The 27,872-nt window shown below is 40.7% G+C and overlaps 1 protein-coding gene across 7 annotated transcripts in view; it reads left to right on the forward strand.

Moving 5' to 3' along the window:
* The first annotated feature begins 7,022 nt into the window (after nt 1-7,022).
* ZMYM2 (zinc finger MYM-type containing 2) overlaps nt 7,023-27,872 on the forward strand; it is a 129,050-nt gene continuing 108,200 nt past the window's right edge. Inside the window, exons 1-2 of one of the 7 annotated variants that reach the window (XM_055097125.2) lie at nt 7,023-7,537; nt 9,524-9,592. In XM_055097125.2, the coding sequence (XP_054953100.1) occupies nt 7,407-7,537; nt 9,524-9,592 (200 nt within the window). In that variant the 5' untranslated portion in view covers nt 7,023-7,406. Of the gene's footprint in view, nt 7,538-8,302; nt 8,408-8,523; nt 8,702-9,523; nt 9,593-27,872 lie in introns of those variants that run through there. The other 6 variants (XM_055097124.2, XM_055097127.2, XM_055097128.2 and 3 more) reach the window with 6 other exon arrangements.

Raw genomic sequence — 27,872 nt, forward strand, 5'->3', positions numbered from 1 at the left:
AAACAGAATGTAACCTATTTTTTGTACTAGTCACGGAGTTTTGGCCAGTCACAGGCGGCCAGCTCTTCAAACCATGTTCAAATAAGGCAAACGCTAAGCTCTAACCAATCAGGATGTTTCTGGGCCTCATTTCTGTTTTCTTTAACTTTACTTTTTCTACCCATAATCCTCTCTGACCACGTAGCAGCTGCAAAGTCGTTCTGAACCTCTTCTGGTTCCGGGTCCTGCCCAATTAGCAAATCATTCTTTGCTCAATTAAACTGTTAAATTTAATTTGTCTAGAGTTTTGGTTTTAACACTACTCAGTACAGAAATTCACTAAATAACGGTTGACAATATAAGGAGTCCTTTCAGCTTATTATTTTATAAAATCATAGAATTTATTGATGGGAAGGATCTTGGAAATAATCTAATCTTTCCCTTTAAAATTTGCTTCTGTTTTGCAGTGAGTACCTCTAAAGCAAGCTTGTCCAACCAGTGGCCAGGAGGTGGCATGTAGCCCAGGATGGCTTTGAATGCATGTGGTCCAACACAAATTTTGTAAACTTTCTTAAAACGTAAGATTTTTTTGTGTGTGATTTTTAAATTTATTTATTTTGGCTCGTCAGCTATCGTTAGTGTATTTTATGTGTGGCCCAAGACAATAATTCTTCCAGTGTGGGCCAGGGAAGCCAAAAGATTGGACACCCACGCTCTAAAGCTTAGATGGAACTTGGTGGGCTATGATGCCTGGGAGATAAATGAATAACAAGAAAGCACAGGTACCAACAGCAAAAGCAGACAAATGAGATACATTAAAAAGCTTCTGTATAGTAAAGGAAACAATCAACAGAGTGAAGAGACAACCTATGAAATGAGAGACTATATTTACAAACCATATGTCTGATAAGAGGTTACTATCCACAATAGGAACTCAAATAACTCAATAGGAAGAAAGCAACCTGATTTAAAAATAGGCAAACGGGCCAGACGCGGTGGCTTACTCCTGTAATCCCAGCGCTTTGGGAGGCTGAGGCAGGTGGATTAGTTGAAGTCAGGAGCTCGAGACCAGCCTGGCCAACACGGTGAAACCCCATCTCTACTAAAAAAAAAAAAAAAAAAAAAAAAAATTTACCGGGGGTCGTGGTGTGCGCATGTAATTCCAGCTACTCAAGAGATTGAGGCAGGAGGATCGCTTGAACCTGGGAGGTGGGTGTTGCAGTGAGCTGAGATGGGGCCACTGCACACCAGCGTGGGTGACAGAGCTAGACTCTATCTCAAAATAAAATAAAATAAGACAGACAAAAGAATACACATGCTGTTAATGATGTGGAAGAAAGGGAACCCTTGCACACTGTTGCTAGGAATGTAAATTAATACAGCGATGATGGAAAACAGTATGATGGTTTCTCAAAAAATAAAAAAATTGACTACCATGTGATCCAGTAATCCCGCTAGTGAGTATATACCCAAAGGAAATGAAATCAGTTCCTTCAGGTGGTGCCTACACTCTCATGTTCATTGCAGTATTATTCACAATAGCCAGGATATGGAGTATATGTAAGCGTCCATCAACAGATGAATGGATAAAGAAAATGTGGCATATATACACAACGGAATATTATTCAGCCTTAAAAAGAAGAAAATCCTGTTGTTTGTGACAACATGGATGAACCTGAAGGACATTATGTTAAATGAAATAAGCCAGGCACAGAAAGACAAATACACATAATCTCACATATGGAATCTTAAACAAGTTGAACTCATAGAAGCAGAGCATAGAATGGTGATTACCAGGGGCTGGGGTGGTGGCATGAGAGTTTGGTGGAATTTAGAGGATATGGGTCAAAAGATAGAAGTTTTAGCTACATAGGAGGAAGTTCAAGAGACTGTACACCATATTGTGCAACATGGTGTTTAAAATCAATAACAGTATATTGTATTCTTGAAAATAGCCGAGAGTAGATTTTAAGTGTTTCTACCACAAAAAATAATAAGTATGTGAGGTTGTGCCTATATTATTTAGTCACTGCACAATGTATATATATTTCAAAACATCATGTTGTATACACTAAATATATTCAATTTTTTGCCAATTAAAATAAATACATTTGATTTAAAAAGAGAAACATGATGGGACCCTTATTCCAATGTGAACTGGTAAGGAAGAGTGAAGGGCAATCTTTGTTAAGACTATAGTTGCAAACACTTTTTATTACTCAATAATAAAGCCACAGGAACTCAGAGGAAAGGAATATTTACAATAAACTGGAAAAATGATACGGGGTTGGTTGGAGGCATTGGGATCCCAAAGGATGAGAAGATTATAAGGAGAGAAGAAGGGATTTTCCTTTAAGGGTCTAGGATGTACAATTCCCTCAGTTCATTGAAGAAACTGAGGCTCAAAAAGTGGAGGGTCACTACTATGGTTTGAATATTTGTCCCCTCCACAGCTCATGTTGAAATGTAATTGCTATTGTGATGGTATCAAGAAGTGAGACCTTTAAGAGATGTGAGCCCTCATGAATAGATTAATGTTATCATCAGGGAAGTAGGTTTCCTTATTGTAGGACTGGGCTTGTCCCTTCTTGCTCTTACTCTCATCCTCTCTCAGCCTTTCAGACATGTGATGCTTTCCTTGATGTTATGACATAGCAAGAAGGCCCATGACAGATGCCAGCACCTTGATATTGGACTTCCCTGCCTCCAGAATGGTGAGTCAGTAAATTTCTGTTATTGATAAATTACCCAGTCTTAGGTATTCTGTTGTAGAAGCACTAAATGAACTAAGACAGTCACAAAGCTAACAAGTAGTGGAATTAGCATTAACTTCAACTCTGCATACTTTTCCAGGCATTGTTAATAAGCTTCATTACTCTTTCATAAAGTGTAAAACATGTTGATAGGAAAGAATAAGTTTATTTTTATTCTAAATAAATAAGTTTATTTAGAAAGAATGGCAACTTAAATCTCTATTTTTAAAATTTCAATCTATAGGCTGGGCACGGTGGCTCACGCCTGTAATCCGAGCACTTTGGGAGGCTGAGGCGGGTGGATCACGAGGTCAAGAGATCGAGACCATCCTGGCCAACATGGTGAAACCCTGTCTCTGCTAAAGAACACAAAAATTAGCTGGGCGTGGTGGCGCGTGCCTGTAGTCCCAGCTACTCAGGAGGCTGAGGCAGAAGAATTGCTTAAATCCAGGAGGCAGAGGTTGCAGTGAGCTGAGATTGCACCACTGCACTCCAGCCTGGCGACAGAGCAACACTCTGTCTCAAAAAAAAAAAAAAAAAAAAAAATTCCATCTATGGTTCATTTGAGATTACTCTCAGTTTCTGATATCATCTTGTGTTTTTCCAACTGATTTAGAACTTAAATTTGTCCATGACTTGCTTTCTCCAGAGTAATATTTTTCAAACCACAGTTTGTAAACCATGAAATGAACTTGGTGTGTTGCAACTATTATTTATTTATTTAAAAAGAAGGACTAAAACTGTATAGACTAGATTTAAATATACTAGAATGGATAATATTAAAATGCATCTAAGACAGTGAAAGATAATTATTCCATGAATCCTGTGTTTCAGTTATATAGTCATGTACCTAGTAGGCGTTTGTACCGGGTGCTGATGTACAATGCATATCCCAGTGGTTGTCATGGTCAAAAAAAGTTTATAAGCCACTGATCCAAAATGCATTATTTAGTGCTATGTTTAAATTTTTTTTTTTTTTTTTTTTTTAGACGGAGTCTCGCTGTGTCGCCCAGGCTGGAGTGCAGTGGCACAATCTCGGCTCACTGCAAGCTCCGCCTTCCGGGTTCACGCCATCCTCCTGCCTCAGCCTCCCAAGTAGCTGGGACTACAGGCGCCCACCACCATGCCTGGCTAATTTTTTGTATTTTTAGTAGAGACGGGGTTTCACCGTGGTCTCGATCTCCTGACCTTGTGATCCGCCCGCCTCGGCCTCCCAAAGTGCTGGGATTACAGGCATGAGCCACCGCGCCTGGCCTGTTTAAAATTTTTTAAGATGACATGTTTAAGAGTTAAAATTTAAGAATGAAGAGAAAGCTATCTAGAGAGGCTGTATAATGAGGTGGTTAATAGCATGGATTCTGGAGCCAAGAATCCTAGGGCCAAGGAACTTCACCCTTTCTCCACAACAATAAAGCAAAATTATGGATTTTTGGTTGCTATAATACCAAACATCATTCAGTATAAGCAAATTATAAATGTCAACTTAAAACTAACAATTTTTATTTAAAATTCTTATTTTTGAATCCTATGAGAAGCATCCTACCCAGGAGTACTATGTTTATATATCAATAAGTAATATTAAACTTGTTTCAGTCTTTGTTCCTTCTTTCGTAGAAAATTTTCTTCAGTGTTTCCATTGTTAAAATATTGTTGTTTTTTTTTTCTTTTTGAGACAGGGTCTCACTCTTTGCCCAGGCTGGAGTGCAGTGACACAATCTTAGCTCAATACAACCTCTGCCTGCCGGGTTCAAGCAATTCTCCCACCTTAGCCTCCTGAGTAGCTGGGACTACAAGCATGCACCACGTTGCCCGGCTAATTTTTGTATTTTTTGGTAGAGATGGGGTTTTACCATGTTGGCCAGGATGGTCTCAAACTCCTGATCTCAAGTGATCCACCTGCCTCGGCCTCCCAAAGTGCTGGGATTACAGACATGAGCCACTACGCCCGGCCCCAAGACTACTTGATTTAGTTACTGCAATTATTATTATTATTATTATTATTTGGATTATGCGGTAGCATAGTATTGGTGGTAGAGATATCAATATGGTCCTAGTAGAATATTATAATTTTTTTCTAATATTTCATTGAGTCAAGTATGAATGATTAAAACAACTAAAATTTACTGAGGTCTATATTAAGTGAGGTGCAAGGTGCAAGTTTTATACATGTATGCCCGTTTCACCCCCTAAAAAACTCTATGAAAGAGGAATTATTATCTACATTTCACACATGATGAACCAATCAGAGGCTTAGAGAAGCTTACACATGACTAAAAGCATCTAGCTAGTTGCTAGTTGTGGGTAATGCCAGAATTCAGATGGGGGCAGTCTGGCTCTTTAAGCTGTGCTCAGAGTCAGTTATACTACATCTCAATTAACGGTGAGCTCTTGGTCTTCGAAATGCAATTAAACCTAACACTTTTATATCACTTTCACAGAAGTTACTTGGTCCTTATAACAACTCTTTTTTTTTTGAGACGGAGTCTTGCTCTGTTGCCCAGGCTGGAGTGCAGTGGTGCGCTCTCGGCTTACTGCAACCTCCGCCTCCTGGGTTCAAGCGATTCTCCTGCCTCAGCCTCCTGAGTAGCTGGTACTACAGGCGGGTGCCACCATGCCCAGCCACAACAACTGTTTATTACTTTACTTTACAAATAAGGAAATGGACTCAGAGAGAAGGTAAATTTCTGAGGTTTTGAGTGGCCAGATATTTGAAATACAAGTCTTTTGCTCATGTCTTGCAGCTGCCTCTTGGATGTCTGGTATGCTTTTTGACAGGTACAGAATAGATTAATACACACACACACAGTTTTAGTTGTGGATTTATTGAGATATAATTTACATATCATGCAATTCACTCATTTAAGGTATGCTGTTCAGAGGTTTTTAGCACATTCACAGTTGTGCAATCATTTCAGTCAATTTTAGAACACTTGAGTCACTCCATTAAAAAACCTCGTAACTTTTAGCTACCATTTTCTACTCCCCACTTCTCTAGTTCTGGGCAACCAGTAATCTACTTTCTGTCTCTACAGATTTGCCTATTATAGACATTTCTCGTAAATGGAATAAAATATTCAGTGGTCTTTTGTGTCTTGTTTATTCACTTAGCATAATGTCTTTAAGGTTTGTCCATGTTGTAGCGTATATCAGAACTTCACTCCTCTTTAGGTCTGAATAATATTCCATTGTATGGATGTACCACATTTTGTTTATCCATTCATCAGCTGATGGACATTTCAGGGATGTTGGAAATTATGAATAATGCTGTTATGAACATTCAAACATTTTTTTAAAAATTACTTTTATGTAAAATTGTCTGCTTTTTAACATTATGACAAATACTTTCTTCCCAGTTCTAAATTCTCAACGAAAATTCTCCCTGATATCAGACCAGCAAACCAATGAACAGTTGCATGGACAAATGTACCTGAATGAATTTAAAAAGTAAATAATAAATAGTATAATTAGCACAGTTGCTCATTAGTTATATAAAACAGCAATAACACAAGGGAATTAGTAGCAGTATAGAGCTCCAACTGAACACTACGTGGCAACCCAATTTATCATTTATCACAGAGCTTATTTGGAAGTATTAGTCTACTTTAGTCTTCTAAATGTAAATTCAATGAGCTGAAGCTACTGCAATAGGACCTGGCAGCAGAAAAGGAATGATGTAAGTTTTCACCAAATTATTACAATTTGGTAGTAGAGGATGTTTGTTTTGATGATAGTGGCTGTTTTTGTTGTGATGTTTCTGTTGTGATGATAGTTTTTCAGTCTAAAACAGTACTGTGTAATATAAAATCTTAAGAGGCTATTTTAGTGTATTTAAAACTAAAAAATTTTAGTTACAAAGTTTCCTAAAAATTAGTGATACTTTTTGAAAAGCTGGTTCAAGTACATTTTATTAATTTTTTTCAATAAAAGAGAACAGTGTATTCAAGGTATTTAGTACAAGGTGGAAAGCCTACTTGATTTATTTTTTTTAATGAGTGAATGAATTCAACTTCTACTAGATTATCCTCTGTAAGTTGCGTCTATTAGTTTACACATCAGTCTTTCACGGGTGATTAACCTCACTAAAAACTTCATGTTCATCAATATTGTGTTGAACTTGAAACTGTATTATCATATATGTTTATTAATAGGCAATGGTGTCAGATAATCGTGAAATTGAGAAGTCGCCCATCCATTTGGGTGGGAAAATAACCAACATCCTCAGTTGTAATCCCACTAAGAACCGCCAGGGCGAGACGAAAGCGACATCGCTTCCATCTTTACGTGAGTCTTGGAAATGGTTCAGCACCATGACGTCCGCCGAAGACGTAGGTGTAGACGAGGAACAAAAGAGAAGACCCCTCGTGGAGGTGGCCTGTGGGGCCCGCCCTCCTCGGGCGCCTGTCGCCGTCTGTCCCTGACTCCGCTCCCCCCGGCGGCCGCAGCGAGTGCGCCCCGCGATGCAGCGGGCTGTGGAGGGAGCCTCCATGGAGTCTCCATCAACCATTGAGGACCAGGAGACGGTGGCAGGCGGTAGAGAGGCCTGGGCAGGGCCAGCGCCCCGGGCTGCGGAGCACAGGACGGCGGCGCCCAAGGACGCCCCAGGGCAGGCCTCAGCCCCTCCAACCGGTGGGAGCCCAGCTCCAGGGGAGCCCGCAGCTCCCTCCATCTTGGTTGATGGAGGCGGGGAGCTGCGTCTGGGTCTCTCCACCGTCGTGCCCGTCCCCTATGGCCCCGCGGACGCAGACGCCAGCAGCCGGGGTTGTTCCCTTGGCCGAATGGCAGAGTCCAGTTGGGGCTTCCCGAGGGCAAGTTTCCCGGCCCCACGGGGTTTGTTTTTTAGGGGGTCCCAAGTTCCCACAGTCGTTCCGACAAAATGGAGGACGTCGTCTCCTCCTGCTGCAGCCATGGCGGGAGGTGGGGGACTATTCCCCACGGGGCGCGGCGAGGGTGGAAGGGCCTCCACTGCCCCCAGCGCGGTCGGGATTCCAGTTCACCCGCGGTCCCGAAAGCCCACTCGGACCCGCTCCAGCGCCTCCCCGGCCTCGCCCCTCGCAGGGGCCTTCAAGCAACTGGACAGGGAGGGCGTTGGGGCATCGAGGCCGCGGCTCTCCTCGGGCAGAGGCGTTGGGAGCCGCTGCCGCGGCCTGGGCGCCCGGGCTCGGGCGAGGGCAGGCGGCCCCGCCGGAGTCTCCCGGGCTGTGTAGGTCCCGGAGAGCCCCGGGCCCCGAGGAGCCGAAGCGGGTTCGGTACGGCGGGCAGCGAATCTCGGGCTCCTGACCCTGGCAGACCCGGTGGGTGGGGGCGGGGGACCGGCGGGGAGGGGACCCGGCCGGGAGTCGAGGGCTGGCGGAGGCGGGAGTGGAACGGCAGGGCCGGGGGAGTGGCCCGCACCTGACGGACAGCCCTTCGGACCACCCTACCGAGGGGGGGCCCTGAAGGACGGCCGTCGGAGCCAATGGGCGTGCCCGAGGCGCTCCGGCCAGCCTTCCCCGTCAGCCAATGAGCGCGCGGAGGGCGGGGCCTCCCCCGGGCTCGGCCGCGCCGCCGCCTCCTCCGCCTCCTCCTCCTCACCAGCGCTAAAGCCGGGACTGGACCGAGCGGAGTTGTGCGTGTCGCCGAAGGGGGGTGGGCCGGGGGAGGGGAGGTTCGTTCCGCGGAGCCGCAGCCAGAACCGGGTGAGGCTTATCCCCGCTGTCTTTCCAGTCCAGGGCCGCCGAGAGTGGGGGTGGCTGGGAGCAGCGCAGCCTCCGGAGGAGGAGGCGGAGGCGGAGGCGACTAGGGAGGCGGAGATGGGTGAGGGCAGCCTCCGGAGCCTCCCACCGACCCGGGATTAATACCCCGCGGCGCGGCCGCCGTCGCCGCTGCCGCGTCGGGGCCTCGGGGGCAGCTCGGGGCTGCGCTCATGTCAGAGGCGCCTTTGCGTGCGGCCCGAGGGGCTGGGAGAGTGCGGGCGAGGCCGGGAGGGCTGGGTGAGGCGGCCGCCAGCGGCGGGGGTCGCGGGGCCGGCGGGGCGGCGGGACGGCGGGACGGCGGGGCGGGGGTGCCGGCCGCCCGGGGAGGTCGCGGGGCATTTTCCTTTCTCTCCGGCGGGGGGCGGGGGAGGGGCGCCCCGGCTGGGTCTCCGCTCTCGGGGCAGCGCTCCCACCCTGTCCACCGGAGCCGAGGTCCCCAAGTTTTTCGGGGTGAGGGCTGCTGCCTCTGCTCCGCCGGGTCCTCTCCTTCGCTCTTCTTTTCCTCGGCGCTGCGCTGCGCGGCTCTTGCTCCGCACGTATTGTTTGGCTGGGTCTCTAATGGCGGACGGGGAGGCAGCGCTGCCGGTCGCCGACTGCAGGGGGGGGCAAACCTCAGGCCCAGGGCAACTGCTTGGGGCAAATGTGGGCGATATCGGCCCAGCGGTGACGTGAGCCGCCCCTTACCTCTGAATTGGTACTTGGAGTGACGGGGATGACGCTGGGTGGGCAAATTTAGGAGGGAATACAAATCCCTTGCTGGCGTCGAGGCAACGTTTTCCCTTCCCCCCTCCCTTCCCGGGAGCAGGTTCGGTGTCCTTAGGCCCCCTCCCTTCCAGATTTTGCCTTTCACATGGGTTTTGGCCCCAGATACGTATTTTGCGCTGTTTTGCCCCACTTACGCAGGAGGGGGCTGTTGTGCGCATGGTGGGGGTAATAATAGAAGGACCGAACCTCCTTGACCTCTTATTCCCTTCTCTGCCTCCTTCTGGCAGAAAGGGTTGGGTTCTCCCACCAGGTTGTGTGTTTTTGATACATTTTTCTTTTTTCCTCCTATCCCAGGACCAAGAATCGCCTTCAGCCCTGTCTGGTGCATCCTTGGCAGAAAGTGAGGAGGAAAACACCCCCATTGTGAGTCCTTTGCCCCTAATTTGTTGCTAATAGAGGACATTGGCAGGTTGTAGGGGTTAAGCTATGGGACCTGGCCCTCCCCGTTGTTTTGAGGGGGAGGAGCTTTCCCTTGGGTGGCAGCTGCCCCCAGGGCGAAGCCTGGGTAATGGCTGGTGAGGCAGCTGGGAGTGGGCGCTGCTGTTTCCACCGCTGCAGACATCGCTCCTGCTGCTGCAATACCAACCTCAGCAACCAGACGACGGGCTTCTGCAGCTGCTCACGTTACCCGGGAGGAGGGGTGGTGCAAAGGAGGGCATATTTCTGGTGCCCTCTAGAGTTCCAAAATGGGAATTAAAGTTATTTCTTGTTGAATGCTGTGCATGCAACCTGAACATTTTTTCTTCCTTAAACAATGGCTAATGGATTGAAGGAATTGGAAACATAGAAATAATCATTTATATTTTTGTTTATGTCTGCTGGAAACATATTTTGACACTTACGGCTCATGAGTTGCTAGATCTTTTTCATGTATTTGCTTAGGAAAGGGAGTCAACTCCTCTAGTACTATCTTGTTCACCAAGTAGTATGCTGATCAGTCCAGTGTACTGATCTAGTTACTTTCTTCGTTCCCCATCTTCCATGTTGATCATCTTTAACTTAACGATCATTTTTGAATGTGTTACCTGAGAATTATTTAATTTGTTGGTTTTAAGGCAACTATGTAATGTGCTAGAGAGGAAGATGAAGATAGCCAGTTTTCCATATTTTCCTTCAGGCAATTGAAACTAAAAGTATCTGAAGTCAGCACTCTGGACACATTATGTCTCTGGAGCCCATTGACAGTTGATGTGTTAACTTGTAGATCTCTGTCAGAGTCAGAGATGAGTTATTTACGCTTAAGTATTCAGTCCACATGGTTCAAAAAATAGTTAATTGATAAGCATTTGCTGAATATACATTGTGAAGGATGATGTGAGAATAGTAACTTATATTAAATATACATCGTTCTAGGCACAGTCCAGGACACTTTCCTTTAATCTTAGCAAGTAGCCCACAGGGTAATACGTATGGCATGTATTGAGCCCTTATTGTATGCTAGCCCAATTCTAAGGTTTTTTTTTTTTTTTAAGTTTATTATGGAAACTCTAAATTTTACTAGTAAGAATAGTGTACTGAACCTCCATGTACCCATCATTCACATTCTAAAATTATCAATACGTGCCCACACTAATTTTTAACATGTGTTAAGTAATTTAATTATCACGAAAACCCAGTGATGTTGATAACCACAGTTATCAATTATATTTTTATACTGCCTTGTTTCAAAACTAACGGGCTGTTTGGATCAGAATTAACATAGTCTCTTTTTCAATGTGTCTGTACAATTTACAGTCTGTAATTGTTTTCTAAATATTGCTAACTTGAATGAATATAACATCTCTAATGAGTTTGAAGTTCATCTCAGGCATCAGATCATTCAATAATGAATCAAGGGTTAGATCTTTCAAATAGATGGATGATGCTTATCGCCACATATTTTCACAAAAGATTTATCTTTCTAGGATTTTTTTTCTTTGTTCTTAGTTATGTTGATAGGGGAAGCTTGATAATTGGTTGTGTTTAGTAGATATTTGGAGATGAGGAACATAAAAAATGAAAAATCAGTACTTTTCTGTAATGTCAACATATGTATACTAACGGAAAGCAGTGCTGCTTTTACATAATACCAGAATGGTTCTTGTTTTGCTTAACGATTTAGCTTAGAGTTGAACATTTCTTTACTTAAAAACAGCAACTAGTGATGCTGCTATGTGCTAGACAGTAAGATGAAGATAACCTGATGATTTTTAATTGGCCTTGACTAAATAAGTACTTTTATTATACAGTAGGAACATATGTAAGTGCTTTTAGATCCATTTACAAAGTATTTTGACAGTTAAAAATACTTTGCATATTTATGGCATATTTCTTTAGTGCATCCTTTCTAATATCTGTTCCCTCCCACCTGTCCTTTTAAATTGTTGGGAGGAAGATATAAAGTGGTCCCTACTTTTCCATGGGCTGGGCTTTTGTATCTCATGTGGTGAGACAATCCTGAATCACTCAAGTATGACATATATGCTGACATATGAACATTTTTAACTTCTGTGTGGATATAGAGCTTATATTATCTTTGAACAACAGTTTTTATTTTTTCAGTTTTATTGTATTTTGCCCTTGTTTGAGGTACAGAAGTGTACAAATTTAATATTAATGCATTTGAGACAAAGTGAATCTTTACCTTCAGTCAGATGCTCTGGTATTAATGTGATGGGAAGAATGGGTATGAAATGCTGAAACCCTGGTGTCAAAAGGCATGGTATAATTAGAAATGTTATATTTTCTGTCTCTCTAGCATTAATATGTCTCTATACCATTTGACAATATTATTAATATATATCATAATAAATGTCGTTTATTATGAGAAGACTGGGCTATTCAAATTGCATGGGATATATATATATATATATATATATTTTTTTTTTTTTTGAGATGGAGTTTCACTCTTGTTGCCCAGGCTGGAGTGCAGTGATGTGATCTTGGCTCACTGCAACCTCTGCCTCCTGGGTTCAAGTGATTCTCCTGCCTCAGCCTCCCAAGTAGCTGGGATTACAGGCATGCGCCACTGTGCCTGGCCAATTTTGTATTTTTAGTAGAAACAGGATTTCACCATGTTGGTCAGGCTGATCTCGAACTCCTGGCCTCAAGTTATTCGCCTGCCTCAGCCTCCCAAAGTGCTGAGATTACAGGCGTAAGCCACCTTGCCCAGCCATTTTTTTTTTTTTTTTGAGACAGAGTCTCTGTCATCCAGGCTGGAGTGCAGTGGCGTGATGTCTGCTCACTGCAGCCTCCACCTCCAGGGTTCAAGCATTCTCCTGCCTCAGCTTCCCAAGTAGCTGGGACTACAGGCACGTGCCACTACACCTGGCTAGTTTTGTATTTTTAGTAGAGATGGGGATTTTTAGTAGAGACAAGGTTTCACCATGTTGGCCAGACTGGTCTCGAACTCCTGAGCTCCGGTGATCTGCCCGCCTCAACCTTCCAGAGTGCTGAGATTACAGGCGTGAGCCACCGTGCCGGCCTGCATGTGATTTTTTTAGCGAATGCAAGGAGAGCCCAAACTCAAGTGTTTTCTCTCATTGGATTCACAAATAGTATTTTATGTAGGGCATTTCAATTTAGGGAAGAAATAAATTGCTTTGACTCCCTGCGTTTTGCTCCTTTAAAAACACTTCAGTTGGTTAATTTTCTTATATTCCTGTCAAAGCATAGAAGTGAACAGGACTTTTGAAGTATTCAGATCAAAAAGTTCTAATGCAGGTCTCCAATGTATAACACTTACAAAGTTGTCAATGAGAAAAATTACTGTTGGATAAATCCATGAATTTGAGTGCAGCAATCTGAGTAACCGTTGCAGCTTATTTTCATATTTTATTTTGGTTGTATACCAGCAAGAATTTTTTTTTTATGTAGTTGGAGTTGCACATTTTTATATTTACAACCTGGTTTTTTAAACAAATCACTTCATAGTCTTTGATGTCTCTTACTAAAATAGACATATGAAAAGGGTCTTTATGGTCATCACCAAATGCTTGGCAACAAGATGAGTTGGTCATTTTAAAATGTGTTAAAATTTGGATTATAACACATTTGAATATATCTGTTGTTTTTGTGCATATTTAAGATATATTAATTTTTTTTGGATCAAGCTTTACACAATACTTGAAGCACTTCTGTGGAGCTGCAGAATGAATTTTCGTAAACATTTTTAAACTCTTTTTAAGAGTTTAAAAAGATGTGCAGAGAGGTTAGCAAAATCACTTGATTAGTATGACTTTGAGATTTGTTCTTAGTCCTGTTTTATTTTTAACTTTATAACAGTCCATTGAAAATTAGAAGTAATAAATTTTAAGAAAAATCAATGCTCTTTAATTTGAAAGAAGGGTATAGCTGTTGGGTTTTAGTTTTACTGATTTGATTAATGTTCTGTAAATATTCATGTTTGCTATTTCAAGAAATGACGTAAGAGTAAACTGGTTGGCCGGGCTCAGTGGCTCACGCCTGTAATCTTAGCTTTGGGAGACTGAGGCGGGTGGATCACCTGAGGTCAAGAGTTCGAGACCAGCCTGGCCAATGTGGTGAAACCCTGTCTCTACTAAAATACAAAGATTAGTCAGGCATGGTGGTAGGCACCTGTAATGCCAGCTACTCAGGAGGCTGAGGTAGGAGAATCACCTGAAACTGGGAGGTGGAGGTTGCAGTGAGCCAAGATTGCACCACTGCACTCCAGCCTGGGCAATAGAGTGAGAGACTGTCTCAAAAATAAAAAAAAAAATAAAGTGATTATTCACAGAAATAGATAATGCAAGTTTAATAGGTCGGTTTTTTGTAGAGACAGGGACCCACTTTGTTGTCCACACTGGTCTCAAACTGCTGGACTCAAACGATCTTCCCACCTTGGCCTCCCAAAGTGTTGGGATTTCAGGCGTGAGCCACCATGCCCAGCCAGTAGGTTGGGTTTTTAAAAACTTTTGCACGTTTATGTTTTATTAGTATAAGTTATCATCTTGTTTTTGTTTATTCTTAATTTAGACCGTTCTCTTTAATGTCAGTAGGCTGCCAAGGATTAGGTTTTTCTCTCTTTTTCAGAGGGTTCCAGATTTTTTTTTTCTCTCTAAGTGTTCCTAGTGAATTTCAAGGTCAGATTAGTTTTTGTGAATTTATAAATTAGTCTAAAGAGTTTTTAAAAATTTATCCATAAAAATGTTTTTTTATATTACAAGTTAATGTTAAATTGTAATCAGGATAAATTTGCTAGGAATATAACTAATTGTTGCAACTTCATATGCAAATGTTGGGAAAGATCTGTTAAAACTCTTGCATTAAACTTATTTGTCTCTAACCATGCATTTAGGTTGGATAAGAAAAATACTTAAGTTAGTGGGTGCAGCTCACCGGCATGGCACATGTATACATATGTAACTAACCTGCACAATGTGCACATGTACCCTAAAACTTAAAGTATAATAAAAAAAAAAAAGAAAAATACTTACATAGCTATTCTAAGTAACATTGGGATGCACAGTTAGAAGTTGCAGACAGAATAATGTTTGTAAAATGAGACTATAATACAGTGAGACAAATTCTTTTTACTTTATAGCCATACATGTGTATATTACTCTCTGCCGTAGTCACCTGGATACCATCTCTGGACTTACTAGTGTAAGAATTGACAACTAAATTTTTGGGTTTTGTTACTTAACATTAAAAAATGACTTTTCTTCTAATACTGGAACAGTTTTATAATCATTCATTTCAAAGAGGTATGTCTTTTTCCTAGGAAGAATAGTGTTTCTTGGAATATCAAGTTGGACTAGACAGAGCGTTCAGGGTAATAATCAGGGGACTGATTTAACAAATTGGATATTACAACACCTGTTATATATTAGATAGTCATAAAATATGTGTTCTGTTAATTATGGGCTAGCAGTTTCTTTGGCTCTGCTTGGAAGAGCATTTCATCTAGACTTAGTGAATTGTGTTTCTAGTTCTATAGAACTAAGGAAAGGTTTGGGTGGAAGTGAAAATATAAGTTAAATGAAAATTTTATTTTATCCTTCTGTTTAGATTTGTACTTTTTTTCGTTCCAGGCTTGTCATATCTTATTTTAATCATTTTAATTATTTCTGGCCCTGATATGGTATCTGAATTCTTTTTTTTTTTTTTTGAGACGGAGTCTTGCTGTGTTGCCTAGACCAGAGTGCAATGGCATGATCTCAGCTCACTGCAACCTCTGCCTCCTGGGTTCAACTTGAAGCAATTCTCCTGCCTCAGCCTCCTGTGTAGCTGGGATTACAAGTGTGCACCACCACACCTGGCTAATTTTTGTATTTTTAATAGAGACAGGGTTTCACTGTGTTGGCCAGCTGGTTTTGAACTCCTGAACTCAGGTGATCCACCTGCCTGGGCCTCCCAAAGTGCTGGGATTACAGGTGTGAGCCACCGCACCAGGCCTGAATTCTTATATATTTATAATTCTATATTTGCTTGTTTTTTTTTTTGGTTTTTTTTGTTTTTGTTTTGTTTTGTTTTGTTTTGTTTTGAGACAGAGTTTCTCTTCTGTTGCCCAGGCTGGAGTGCAATGGTGCAATCTCGGCTCAACGCAACCTCCGCCTCCCGGGTTCAAGTGATTCTCCTGCCTCAGCCTCCTGAGTAGCTTGGATTTCAGGCATGAGCCGCCACGCCTGGCTAATTTTGTATTTTTAGTAGAGATGGGGTTTCTCCATGTTGGTGAGGCTGGTCTTGAACTCCCGACCTCAGGTTATCTACCTGCCTAAGCCTCCCAAAGTGCTGGGATTACAGATGTGAACCACTGCACCAGGCCTGAATTCTTATATGTCTATAATTCTTTTTTTTTTTTGGATACAGAGTTTTGCTCTTGTTGCCTAGGTTGGAGTGCAATGGTGTGATCAGGGCTCACCGCAGCCCCTACCTCCTGGTTTCAAGCATTTCTCCTGCGTAGCTGGGATTACAGGCATGTGCCACCACGCCGGGCTAATTTTGTATTTTTAGTATAGACGGGGTTTCTCCATGTTGGTCAGCCTGGTCTCGAACTCCTGACCTCAGGTGATCTGCCTGCCTTGGCCTCCCAAAGTGCTGGGATTATGGTCGTGAGCCACTGCGCCCAGCCTGCTTGTTTTTTTACCTAAAGAAAAATTTGCACTTGTTTTAATTAGTTATAGGAAAATCATGATTATAAAATTTAACAAGTTTTAGCTTTATAACTTTACTATGAATATTGTCTCACTTTATTTTGATTTTTGTCTGTCTGATTATTGTATAGTCCTGTTTCTTAGCCAAATAAGTGTTAACTCCTGCCTAGGAAGTCATTCCATCCTATGTCTCTGTACTGTTTTACATTGCTTATGGAAGAGAAGCTTCTGTTCCAGTTAGTCTCTCTTCCATGACACAGACTCCTGACTTCTGTTATTTTATGTTCTCTTTATTTGTATATCACATTTTCCTTTTTCAAGGACCTTACTCTTCTGTTTTCATTCAGTCTTCCTCCTGGACTTACCTGTTCATTTGTCTTTCCTTTTCCTAACTCCTTTTGCTTTTTTTAAAAAAAGAGCACAGTATCTGTAATAGCATCCTATATAAAAGTCTGATTATACTGTCCTTTTAGGGGGTATGTTTCCAAATTACAGTAAACTTGTGAATTTGGTGAGATCATGATATGTGAGTATGGTTCTAGAGATATATAAGGGCCTCACATGGAAAGGGAACTAGTGAGTACTAAGAGAAGATTGGAAGGCTAACGACTTAATTTTGCAGATTTTCTGCCAAAAAAGCCATTTTTCTCATTGTAGCATGACATGAGTTGGAGTCATACAGATTCAGGCTTAAACCTGCTCATGAAGGGAGTTTTGGGGTGATAGAGTGTTATATAAAACTGGATTGTGGTGATTGTTGCAGAAGTATATACATTTAATACATTTATCAAATCTTTCACTTAAAATAAGTAAATTTTACTACACGTACATTATGCTTTAATATAACTATTAAAAACAATTTTGCTCCGGTATTTACCAGTTTGCGATATCAGGCAAGTCATGTAACATCTGAGCTGTAGTTCAGTCAGTTAACAAATGAGTATGGTAATGCCTGGTTTCCTGAGATTGTTGAGGTGAGGACTAAAAATAATACAGGGTATGCACCTGGCCAATAGTAGGTGCTCAGTTAATAGCAGCTGCAATTCTTAAACTGTCTGTTTATATGGACCAAACATAATGAATTTGCTGCCACCACCTGGTATGGTAAACTTACTGTGTGCTTATCTGGTAATGACTAGAAGAATTTCTATGTTTCTCTTCACTGACTTCCCTCTTCTAGCTTTTTCATTAGTCTGCAGTGCTTTATCCTCCATCGAGATAAAAATGCTTTATCCTCCAGAATCTCTGCATCTTTTTCTAACGATTTCTTCTTTTCCCTATACTTTAGAAAGAAATCCACTGTCTGATCTGCACTGTCAACACTATAACAAATCTGCTCTTCTGAGGTTGCTAGTGACCTAATTGCCAAATCTTTTAACTGCTTCTTTTTGTCTTAATTCTGTAACATTTAAAATTTTTGCTTCTAGGGCTTAATGTGGTCTCATAGTTATGACCACCTCCTTCACTTCCCCTCGCTAGACTTTCCTTTTTTTGAGCCAGAGTTTTGCTTTTCTTGCTCAAGCTGGAGCGCAATGGTGTGATCTCGGTCCACTGCAACCTCCGCCTCCCGGGTTCAAGCGATTCTCCTGCCTCAACCTCCCGAGTAGCTGGGACTACAGGTGCGCTGGGATTACAGGTGCGCGCCACTGTGCCTGGCTAATTTTTTTGTATTTTTAGTAGAAATGGGGTTTAACCATGTTAGCTAGGCTGGTCTCGAACTCCTGACCTCAGGTGATCTGCCCACCTTGGCCTCCCAAAGTGCTGGGATTACAGGCGTGAGCCACCGCACCAGACCTCCCCTCACTAGACTAATGTTGAGACCTTTAAGTGTCCTTTACTGTCATCTTTAGCTCTTACTATGCTTTTAACTTTCACCTTAGTCTGTTAGAAAACGGAATTATTTACAAGGCAGTTTCTTCCTATTCTTGACTCCATTGTAGCCAGATTAATTTTTCCTAAAGCTCAGTCCGATGACATTGCTCATTTTGCAAAAACTTGAGAAATTTCTGTTGGCATGTGAAACAAAATAAAAATTAAGCCTGGACTTAAAAACCCTTTTAAAAAGAAAAAATCAAGTAGGAAGTGTGTTATGTGTGTTTTTCATGTAAGTTCTCACTGTTCAGTTCAGAGAGGTAGTCATATAAATGAGTAAATATAAACAAAGTGTAATAGGTAATAAACAGAAATGAATAATTATATGCATATCACAAAGGACACTTTCTTAAAGAATATTTTGGTTATAAAAATAAAACATTCCCTTAATATCTTTATGCAGTAAGAAATATATGTGACATAGAAAATGAGAGTTCCTGCATAATTCCATTCCCCTTGAGACCAGTGTTTAAACTTTAAAATGTATTCTTATGATTTTTCCACCTGGTCATCACACTAGTAATTTGCATATATACTGTTACTATCAACAATGGATGTATTCATCGCAGTCTGACATCCTTATTTTCCGTTCCCTATCCTTATGTTGCAGAAGTCTTTAGCTGATTGTTTGAATTCTAGTGATCAGTTTATTAGGCCAGTTCACTAGTCTTAGTTCTAGCTGATGGGAAGATAATGTGGTATAATGAAAGGTATGTGGACTTTTTAGGTACAAACTTTGCGTGTGCCACCTACAGCTGTGTGCCGTAGGAGATTTACTTGATTGTACAGAGTAATTTACTCAACTGCAAAATGGGGTCATAATATAGTATAAGGTCTTTTCAAGGAACTTGTGATGAGAGTGCTGTCAAGCATGTTTTTCATAATTGGTAGTTATTGTGTTAGATGTATGATGAAATTCAGAGGCAAAAGTATAACTCAAGATATGAAGGAAGGGATTGAATAAAAGAGATCAGCAAAATAAGACTTACTGAGGACTGCTTTCTTTAGTTAAGATTTATTGAGGGTTGCCTTCTTTGCTTCAGGCTCACTTTATTTACTAGATAATTTAAAAAATAAAAAGCTATTGAATTGTAAGTGATAAGATTTTTTATTTTCTGAAATTTGTCTAATAAGGAAATTCTGATACTCTATGCTCTGTATTCCTTTGACTTTTTTCTTTTTTAAAGCAATCTGAAACATTTGAACATCTCAAGAAAAAAATGCTGGTTAAAAAAGAGTTTTGAGTCTTATGAAACAGAGGCAAGAGATTTTTACTTAGTAATAGTCTGTATTAGAGAAATAGATTCTTAGTACCTGAAGTCTACCTTATTGGATCTGTGGTCTCATTTGCTTATTGATGCAAGTATTGTTGTTTCTTTAGGTTAGATGAGGTCTTAATCATGGAACATTTGAAGTCACGTAAAGAAGGTAATGTTTTTTTAAAAGCCCTCTACTCCATCTGTTTAAACATTATGGAAAATTTGTTATCAAAAACAGTCATTACACTAGATTATAGATTTGGAACACCAACAAGTGGTCATAAGAATAAATGAATGTTTGATGATTTGTTTCCAAATTAACGTGTGTAGTTGAAGTTTATTTTTGCTGTTGTAGTTTTTAAACTATGTTTGGAGAAGGAAGTATGGGTTTATTTACCTTCTTTGGTAAAGGGGATCACAGGGATAGGGTATGATAACCTTTCATTAGGGACTAAAATCAGGTCATGTTACTAACTGTAATTACGTAGATGAATATGGAAGTAAAAAAAATTAGGACCAAAGACAAAGGATAGAGATAAATTATATTTTAGCTTGTTTCATCTTTTGAGGAAGTTATTCTAATTTTCCATTTTTAACAGGGAAATGGGCTTGGGGGTGAAGTGATTGTCCTATGCACACAAGAAGAGAGAGAGCCAGAATTCAGTGTGGGTCAGGGAGGAGTGAAAAAACCCCAAACCAAAAAAAAAAAAGGGCATCCTCTCAGAAAGGTTATTTATTAAAGAAAAATATTCATTCAGTAAATATTTATTGGCCAGGCTTTTATTAAGTTCAAGGTTATAGTAAGGCAATAAGAGCATAGGTCTTTTCCCTCATGGACCTTGCAGTCTTCTGGGGGTTACAGATTACAAATCAACAAACATAACTACAAATTGGATAAATGCAGCTGAGGAAATGAGTATGATCTGAGATTGTAGCAGGAGACACCTAATTGAGACCAGCGATGGATTAGTGGAGTGTTTGACGCAGGAGGATCTTTTCTTTGAGAGAGAAACATTTAAGCAGAGAATAGACGGAAGCGTGAAAAGGAGTCTTTCAGGCAGAGGAAGATCCTGAGATGAGGAGCTTGAACTCTTCCACAGCCTGAAAGAAGGCTTAGTTTAGTTTAGCTGAAGCTTAATGAGCAAGGTGGGGAAGAGTAGGGCTGAAAGTGAACCTAGATTGTAGGTAGGGATCAAAGCATACGGAAATATTACATACAGGTAAGGGGAAGAATTGTAGGCTTTCTCCTAAGTATACTGAAAAGCCACGTAAGTGAATGTTGTAGTCTGATTTCATTTTTAGTTTATATGTGTGTGTGTGTGTGTGTGTGTGTGTGTGTGTGTATATATATATATATATATTTTTTTTTTTTTTTTTTTTTTTCTTGAGATGGAGTTTCACTCTTGCTGCCCAGGCTGGAGTGCAGTGGTGTGATCTCGGCTCACCACCACCTCTGCCTCCGGGGTTGAAGCTAATCTCCTATCTCAGCCTCCCAAGTAGCTGGGATTACAGGCATGTGCCACCACACCAGGTTAATTTTGTAGTTTTAGTAGAGACGGGGTTTCTCCATGTTGGTCAGGCTGGTCTCGAACTCCTGATCTCAGGTGATCCACCTGCCTCAGCCTCACAAGGTGTTGGGATTACAGGCGTGAGTCACCATGCCCAGCCGATTCATTTTTAAGAAGTTCTTTAGATATTCTGGGGAATATAGTAAGTAATATCAGTATTCCAGCAGAAAAATGGTGGACTTCTCGGGCAAGAAGGATAGTAGCAGAGATGGGTAGAAGTGGACAATTTCGAGATTTATTTTGGAAGTAGGAAAAGCACGTGATGATTGCAGGCTGTAGGGAAAGAAAGAAAAAATTAAGAATGATCTCCAGATTTCTATTATTGAGTCACTAGACATAAAACATCGTGAAATGGCAAAAACTGGAAGAGGTACAGATAAAAGGGGATAGAGCAAGTTAAAAAAAAAAAACTAGATGTAGAGAGTAGGCAGTTTGGCATTTTGAAACATCTTGATTGAGATAAATTAAGGAGTTTAGGGGTATTAGGGTATTATTTTAAATCATGGGAATGGATGAGATCCCCAAAGAAAGTTAAAATTACTTGAAAGTACCTTGTAGTTAAATTTTGGTCCTATAGGAGAGAAGAAATTATTTCTTACCTCTAGAAATTCTACACCCTAGAGATCCCTGAATGAAATAATTGATTTATTCATGTATTTATTAGATCAAAGGGATTTTTGTTTAGACTCTGTCATAACCCTTGAATGGATTTTTAGTAGCTGAGTACATGAATTAAATGGTTCCTATCATTTTCTAAAGCCAGACTACCTTTGTTTTAGGTATCTAATAGAGATATGTTCAACAGATTTGTGGCTAAATTGTAAGCAATGTGAATACATAATTTATGTTATCTGTCTTTGGTTTTCTGGTCCCTGTCTCCATTCTGTAAAGGTTAAGAATATCACTTTAGTATGTATTACATTTACCCTTAAGAATTATCTAGTAATCTTGTGTATGCCTTTTAAAAACATGTATAGTATAAATATCTTTCTGCAACTTTTTTTTTCACTTAGTGGTATGTTTTAGCTGTCTTTAAGAGTTAATACAGAAAGATCTCCTTTTTAACTGTCGTGAAGTATTTAATGGCATGGATATAATACAGCTTAGACATTCTTTTGATGGACAGTCTGTTTCCAATTTTTTGCTATTGTAGATAATCCTGCAAGGAATATACTTGCATTTTCTTCAGATTTATGAGTGTTTTCTCTAGGGAAGATTCTGAGAATAGGAATTCCTGAGTCAGAGTATATGCATATTATATATTTTAATAGATAACTGCCAAATTGCCCTCCGTTATTCTTCTATACCAACTGCATTTCCACCACTTCTTCCACATTCTTCCCAACACTGTATATTATCAAATAGCTAAATTTAATGTGTTCCCTCTGAAGTATAAGTATCGATTTTTTGTTATAGCTGTTACAAATTATTTATATACATATATAGATATATATATGTATATATCTATATATATATATTTTTTGAGATGGAGTCTCGCTCTTATCACCCAGGCTGGAGTGCAATGGTGCGATCTCGGCTCACTGCAACCTCTACCTCCAGGGTTCAAGCGATTCTCCTGCCTCAGCCTCCCGAGTAGCTGGGATTACAGGTGCCCGCCACCAGGCTTGGCTAAGTTTTGTATTTTTAGTAGAGATGGGGTTTCACTGTGTTGGCCAGGCTAGTCTCAAACTCCTGACCTCAGGTGATCCGCCCACCTCAGCCTCCCAAAGTGCTGAGATTACAGGCATTAGCCACTGCGCCCAGCTACAAGTATATATATGTATGGTATCTTTGTTTGCTATATAAATTTTTTCATGTAATGGAGAAATCCATTTTATTCTTGTAAGAAATAGGAATAACTATAACAGGAAGTATGCAAGACTTTAATGAAGGAAACTATAAAACAATACCATAGAGGGGCCGGGCATGGTGGTTTCTGCCTGTAATCCCAGCACTTTGGGAGGCCAAGGCAGGTGGATCTCCTGAGGTCAAGAGTTCAAGACCAGCCTGGCCAACATGGTGAAACCCCGTTTCTACTGAAAGTACAAAAATTAGCAGGGCGTGGTGGTGTGCGCCTGTAGTCCCAGCTACTTGAGAGGCTGAGGCCGAAGAATTGCCTGAACCCGGGAGGCAGAGGTTGCAGTGATCCAAGATCATGCCACTGCACTCCAGGCTGGGTGACAGAGCGAAACTCCATCTCAAAAAAAAAAAAAAAACCCAAAAAACAAAACAAAAAACAGAAAAAAAACCCAACACAATACCATAGGGCAAGCTTGTCCAGTCCGCGGCCCGCAGGTCCCGTGCTGCCTAGGAGGTCTTTTGAGTGTGGCTCAACACAAATTTGTAAACCTTCTTAAAACATTGTGAGATTTTTTTTTGGATTTTTTTTGTTGTTAGCTCATCAGTTATCATTAGTGTTAGTGTATTTTATGTGTGGCCCAAGACAGTTTTTTCAATGTGGCCCAGGGTAGCCAAAAGGTTGGGTACCCTTACCAGAGGGCATATAAGAAAACTTTAAATGGAAAGATGTGCCAGTGTCTGAATGGGAAGACTTCCATAATGTAAAAATGTTTAGTTTGTCTCCAGATTAATCTCTTAAATTCAGTGAAACCCTAATCAAATCCCAGTATATTTGCATATGATACCAACTTTAAAAGGTAGAAAAGGGTAAACAGTGAGAAGGAAAACTCACTCTTCTTCCTCTGATTCATCTACACAATTCTCTTCCCTAGAGGCAAACCACTGTTGTCATTTTCTTGGGCGTTTATCGAGAGATACTGTGTGTGGTGCGTTTACGCATTGTTTTATACCTTGCTGTTTACACTTAATTTTTATTTGTGGTTGATCCTTATTAGCATGTAAGTCCATTTAGAGTTGCTTCATTGTTTCGAAGTGCTGCATGGTGTTTTGTTGTATGTCTTTGTCATCATTAATTTTATCCATTGTGTGTTGAGACATTTGGATTGTTTAAATCTTTTGATTTTACCATGAATATCCTTCTACTTTTTTTTTTTTTTGAGACAGACTCTTGCTTTGTTGCCCAGGCTGGAGTGCAGTGGTGTGATCTCGGCTCTCTGCAGTCTCTTCTGGGTTCAAGCAATTCTCCTGCCTCAGCCTCCTGAGTAGCTAGGATTACAGGCGCCCGCCACCACACTCAGCTAATTTTTGTATTTTTAGTAGAGATGGGGTTTCACCATGTGGGCCAGGTTGATCTCTAACTCCTGACCTCGTGATCCACCCACCTCAGCCTCCCGAAGTGCTGGGATTACAGGCGTGAGCCACTGTGCCTGGCCTGTTCTTTAAAATATGAGATAATATATCTGTTGGAGGGATGCCTAAAAGTGGAATTGCTTGGTCAAAGAAATGTTTTTTTAGTTGCCCTCTATAGAGACTGTACCAATTAACAGAATAGGAGTCTTGCTGCATGGGATATTGTTAAGACTTGGTGGGCCTTTGTTAATGTAAGAGAAAATTGGTGGCCTTTCAGAATTTAAGTAGTATTTTTGTAGATACATATTTAAGAGTGATTTTTGTGTGTGAACTGTTTATTTTTTGTCATTTATTCTATTTGATTGTGGTTTATCTCATTGATTGTAGGAGCTCTTTGCCTTCATTTTATTACGATATGACAAAAATTTTCTTTTCATAGGATATCATTGTTTTTGGTATTTTTTTCCCCCATATGGTGTCTTCTTTTCTTAAAAAAAAAAAAAAAAGTATAGTAACATAAGACCATTTTTTACCATTTTTAAGGGTACACAATTTTGTGACATTAAGTACATTCACAGTTTCTTGTAAAAATCAACATTATCCATTGCCAGAATGTTTTCATCATCCCAAATAGAAACCATACTCATTAGCATTCCTTGTCTCCCCTTCCTCAAGCCCCTGGTAACTTCTGTTCTACCTTCTGTATCGAACTACCTCATGAATGGAATCACAATATTTGTCCTTTTGTGTCTGGCCTACTTCACTTAGCATAATGTTTTCAAAGTTCATCTATGTTGTAGTATGTATCAGAGTTTTATTCATTGTTAAAGCTGTATAATATTCCCCTGTATATGTTTACCAACATTTTATTTATCCGTTCACTCTTTGTTGGACACTTAGGTTGTTTTCACCTTTTGGCCGTTGTGAAAATGCTTCTGTGATCATTGTTGTACAGGTATCTATTTGAGTCATTGCTTTCAGTTATTTTGGGTTTATATCTCACAATGAAATTGATGGGTCATAGATTAATATCCACATGTGACTTTGGGGAACCATTAATCTGTTTTCCACAGTGTGGTACCATTTTACGTTTTTACCAGCAATACAGAAGAGTTCCAATTTCTGAAAGTCTTTATCAGCACTTTTCTTTTTTTAAAATTTTTCCTCCATTTTTAAAATTTATGTATGTATGTATGTATGTATGTATGTATGTATGTATGTAGAGCTGGAGTCTTGCTATGTTGCCCAGCCTGGTCTTGAACTCCTGGCCTCAATTGATTCTTTCACCTTGGCCTTCCAAAGCATTGGGATTACAGGTGTGAGCACCACCACGCCTGACCTCCTTTTTTAGAAAAACAGCAATCCTAGGCCGGGCACGGTAGCTCATGCCTGTAATCCCAGCACTTTGGGAGGCCGAAGCGGGCAGATCACGAGGTCAAGAAATCGAGACCATCCTGCCCAACGTGGTAAAAATTTTTTGTAAAAATACAAAAATTAACTGGGTGTGCTGGCGCGCGCCTGTAGTCCCAGCTACTTGGGAGGCTGAGGCAGGAGAATCACTTGAACCTGGGAGGCAGAGGTTGCAGTGAGCCAGGATCATGCCACTGCACTCCAGCCTGGCGACAGAGCGAGACTTCACCTCAAAAAAAAAAAAAAAAAAAGAAAAGAAAGAAAAATAGCAATCCTAATGCGTGTGAAATGGTACTTTATTTTTTTCTTTATTTTTTATTTTAAATTGTAAAAAAAAACATAAAATTTACTATTTTTACCACTTTTAAGTGTTCAGCTCAATATTAGTCGGTATATTCACATTGTCACACAGGAGATCTCCAGACCTTTTTTATTTTATAAAACCAGAACTCTACGTATTAAACAACAGTTCCCCAATTATCTCTTCCTCCAGCCCCTGGTAACCACCATTTTACTTTCTGTTTATGAATTTGACTACTTTAGATACTTCACATAAGTGGAATCCTGCAGTATTTGTCTTTTTGTGACTGGCTGTTTTCAGGTAGCATGATGTCCTCATGGTTCTATGTTATAGCGTGTGTCAGAATTTTCTTCCTTTTAGAAGTCTATTGTATGTATATGTCTTTTAGGTCTGAGTAGTTTATAGTGTTGTTTAAGCCCCTTCCATTTCCTTACTGATTTTCCGTTTGGTCGTTCTATCCATTTTTGGAAGGGTATAATGAAGTCTTCAGCTATTATCATAGAGTTTTGTGTCTATCTCTCCTTTTAATTCTGGTAATTTTTGCTTTAATATATTTTGATGCTTAGTTGTTAAGTATCTATATGTTTAGAACTGCTGTATCTTCTTGCTAGAACGAACCTTTCATCAATATATAATGTCCTTTGTCTCTTATAACCTTTTTTGATTTAAAGTTAATTTCTGATTAGTATAGCCACTCCAATTCTCATTTGGTTAATATTTGCATATATTAGGTTTTCTATCCTAACAGAAAATAGTACTCAGCTATTCTGTATCTTTGTATCTGAAGTGAATCTTTTTCTTTTTCTTTAAATTGAGATGGGATCTCACTTTGTTGCCTAGGTTGGTCTCAAACTCCTGGGCTCAGGTGATCCTGCTGCTTTCGGCTCCCAAAGTGTTGGGATTACAGGCACGAACCATGGTGCCCGTCCCTAAAGTGAATCTTTTGTAGACAGCATATAGATGGATCGTGTTTTAAAAAATTCAGTCTGCCAGTGTATCTTTTATTATAATTTAATCTATTTATATCTAAGGTAAGTCTTCATAAGGATTTACCTCTGCCATTTTGCTGTTTTCTGCATGTCTTATGTTTTTTCCTTTCCATTTCTTTTTTTTTTTTTTTTTTTTGAGACAGAGTCTTTCTTTGTCACCCGGGCTGGAGTGCAGTGGCGCGATCTCGGCTCACTGCAAGCTCTGCCTCCCGGGTTCACGCCATTCTCCTGCCTCAGCCTCCTCAGTAGTTGGGACTACAGGCGTCCGCCACCACGCCTGGCTAATTTTTTTGTATTCTTAGTAGAGACGGGGTTTCACTGTGTTAGCCAGGATGGTCTCGATCTCCTGACCTTGTGGTCCACCCACCTCAGCCTCCCAAAGTGCTGGGATTACAGTCATGAGCCACCGCGCCCAGCCAACCCTTTCCATTTCTTCTATTATTGCTTTTTATGTTAAATTTTTCTCTAGTGTACCATTTGATTTCCTTCTTTTCTATATATTTTAAAAGTTTTTTTTTTTTTTGAGACGGGGTCTTGCTGTGTCGCCCAGGCTGGAGTGCAGTGGCACAATCTCGGCTCACTGCAAGCCCCGCCTCCCGGGTTCATGCCATTATCCTGCCTCAGCCTCCTGAGCAGCTGTGACTACAGGCGCCCACCACCACGCCTGGCTAATGTTTTTGTATTTTTAGTAGAGACGGGGTTTCACCGAGTCAGGCAGGATGGTCTTGAACTCCTGACCTAGTGGTCCTCCCGCCTTGGCCTCCCAAAGTTCTGGGATTACAGGTGTGAGCCACTGCACCCAGCCTAAAAGTATTTTTTAAATGGTTACCTTGGGGATTAAAATAGCCATATACCCTTCCAAAAATGGATAGAACCACCAAACAGAAGATTAAATTTATAATAACATATTGCAAATAACTTGGTTTCAGAAGTATACAAA

Source organism: Pan paniscus, chromosome 14, assembly GCF_029289425.2.
Source record: "Pan paniscus chromosome 14, NHGRI_mPanPan1-v2.0_pri, whole genome shotgun sequence".
In the NCBI taxonomy this organism is placed as follows: Eukaryota; Metazoa; Chordata; class Mammalia; order Primates; family Hominidae; genus Pan; species Pan paniscus.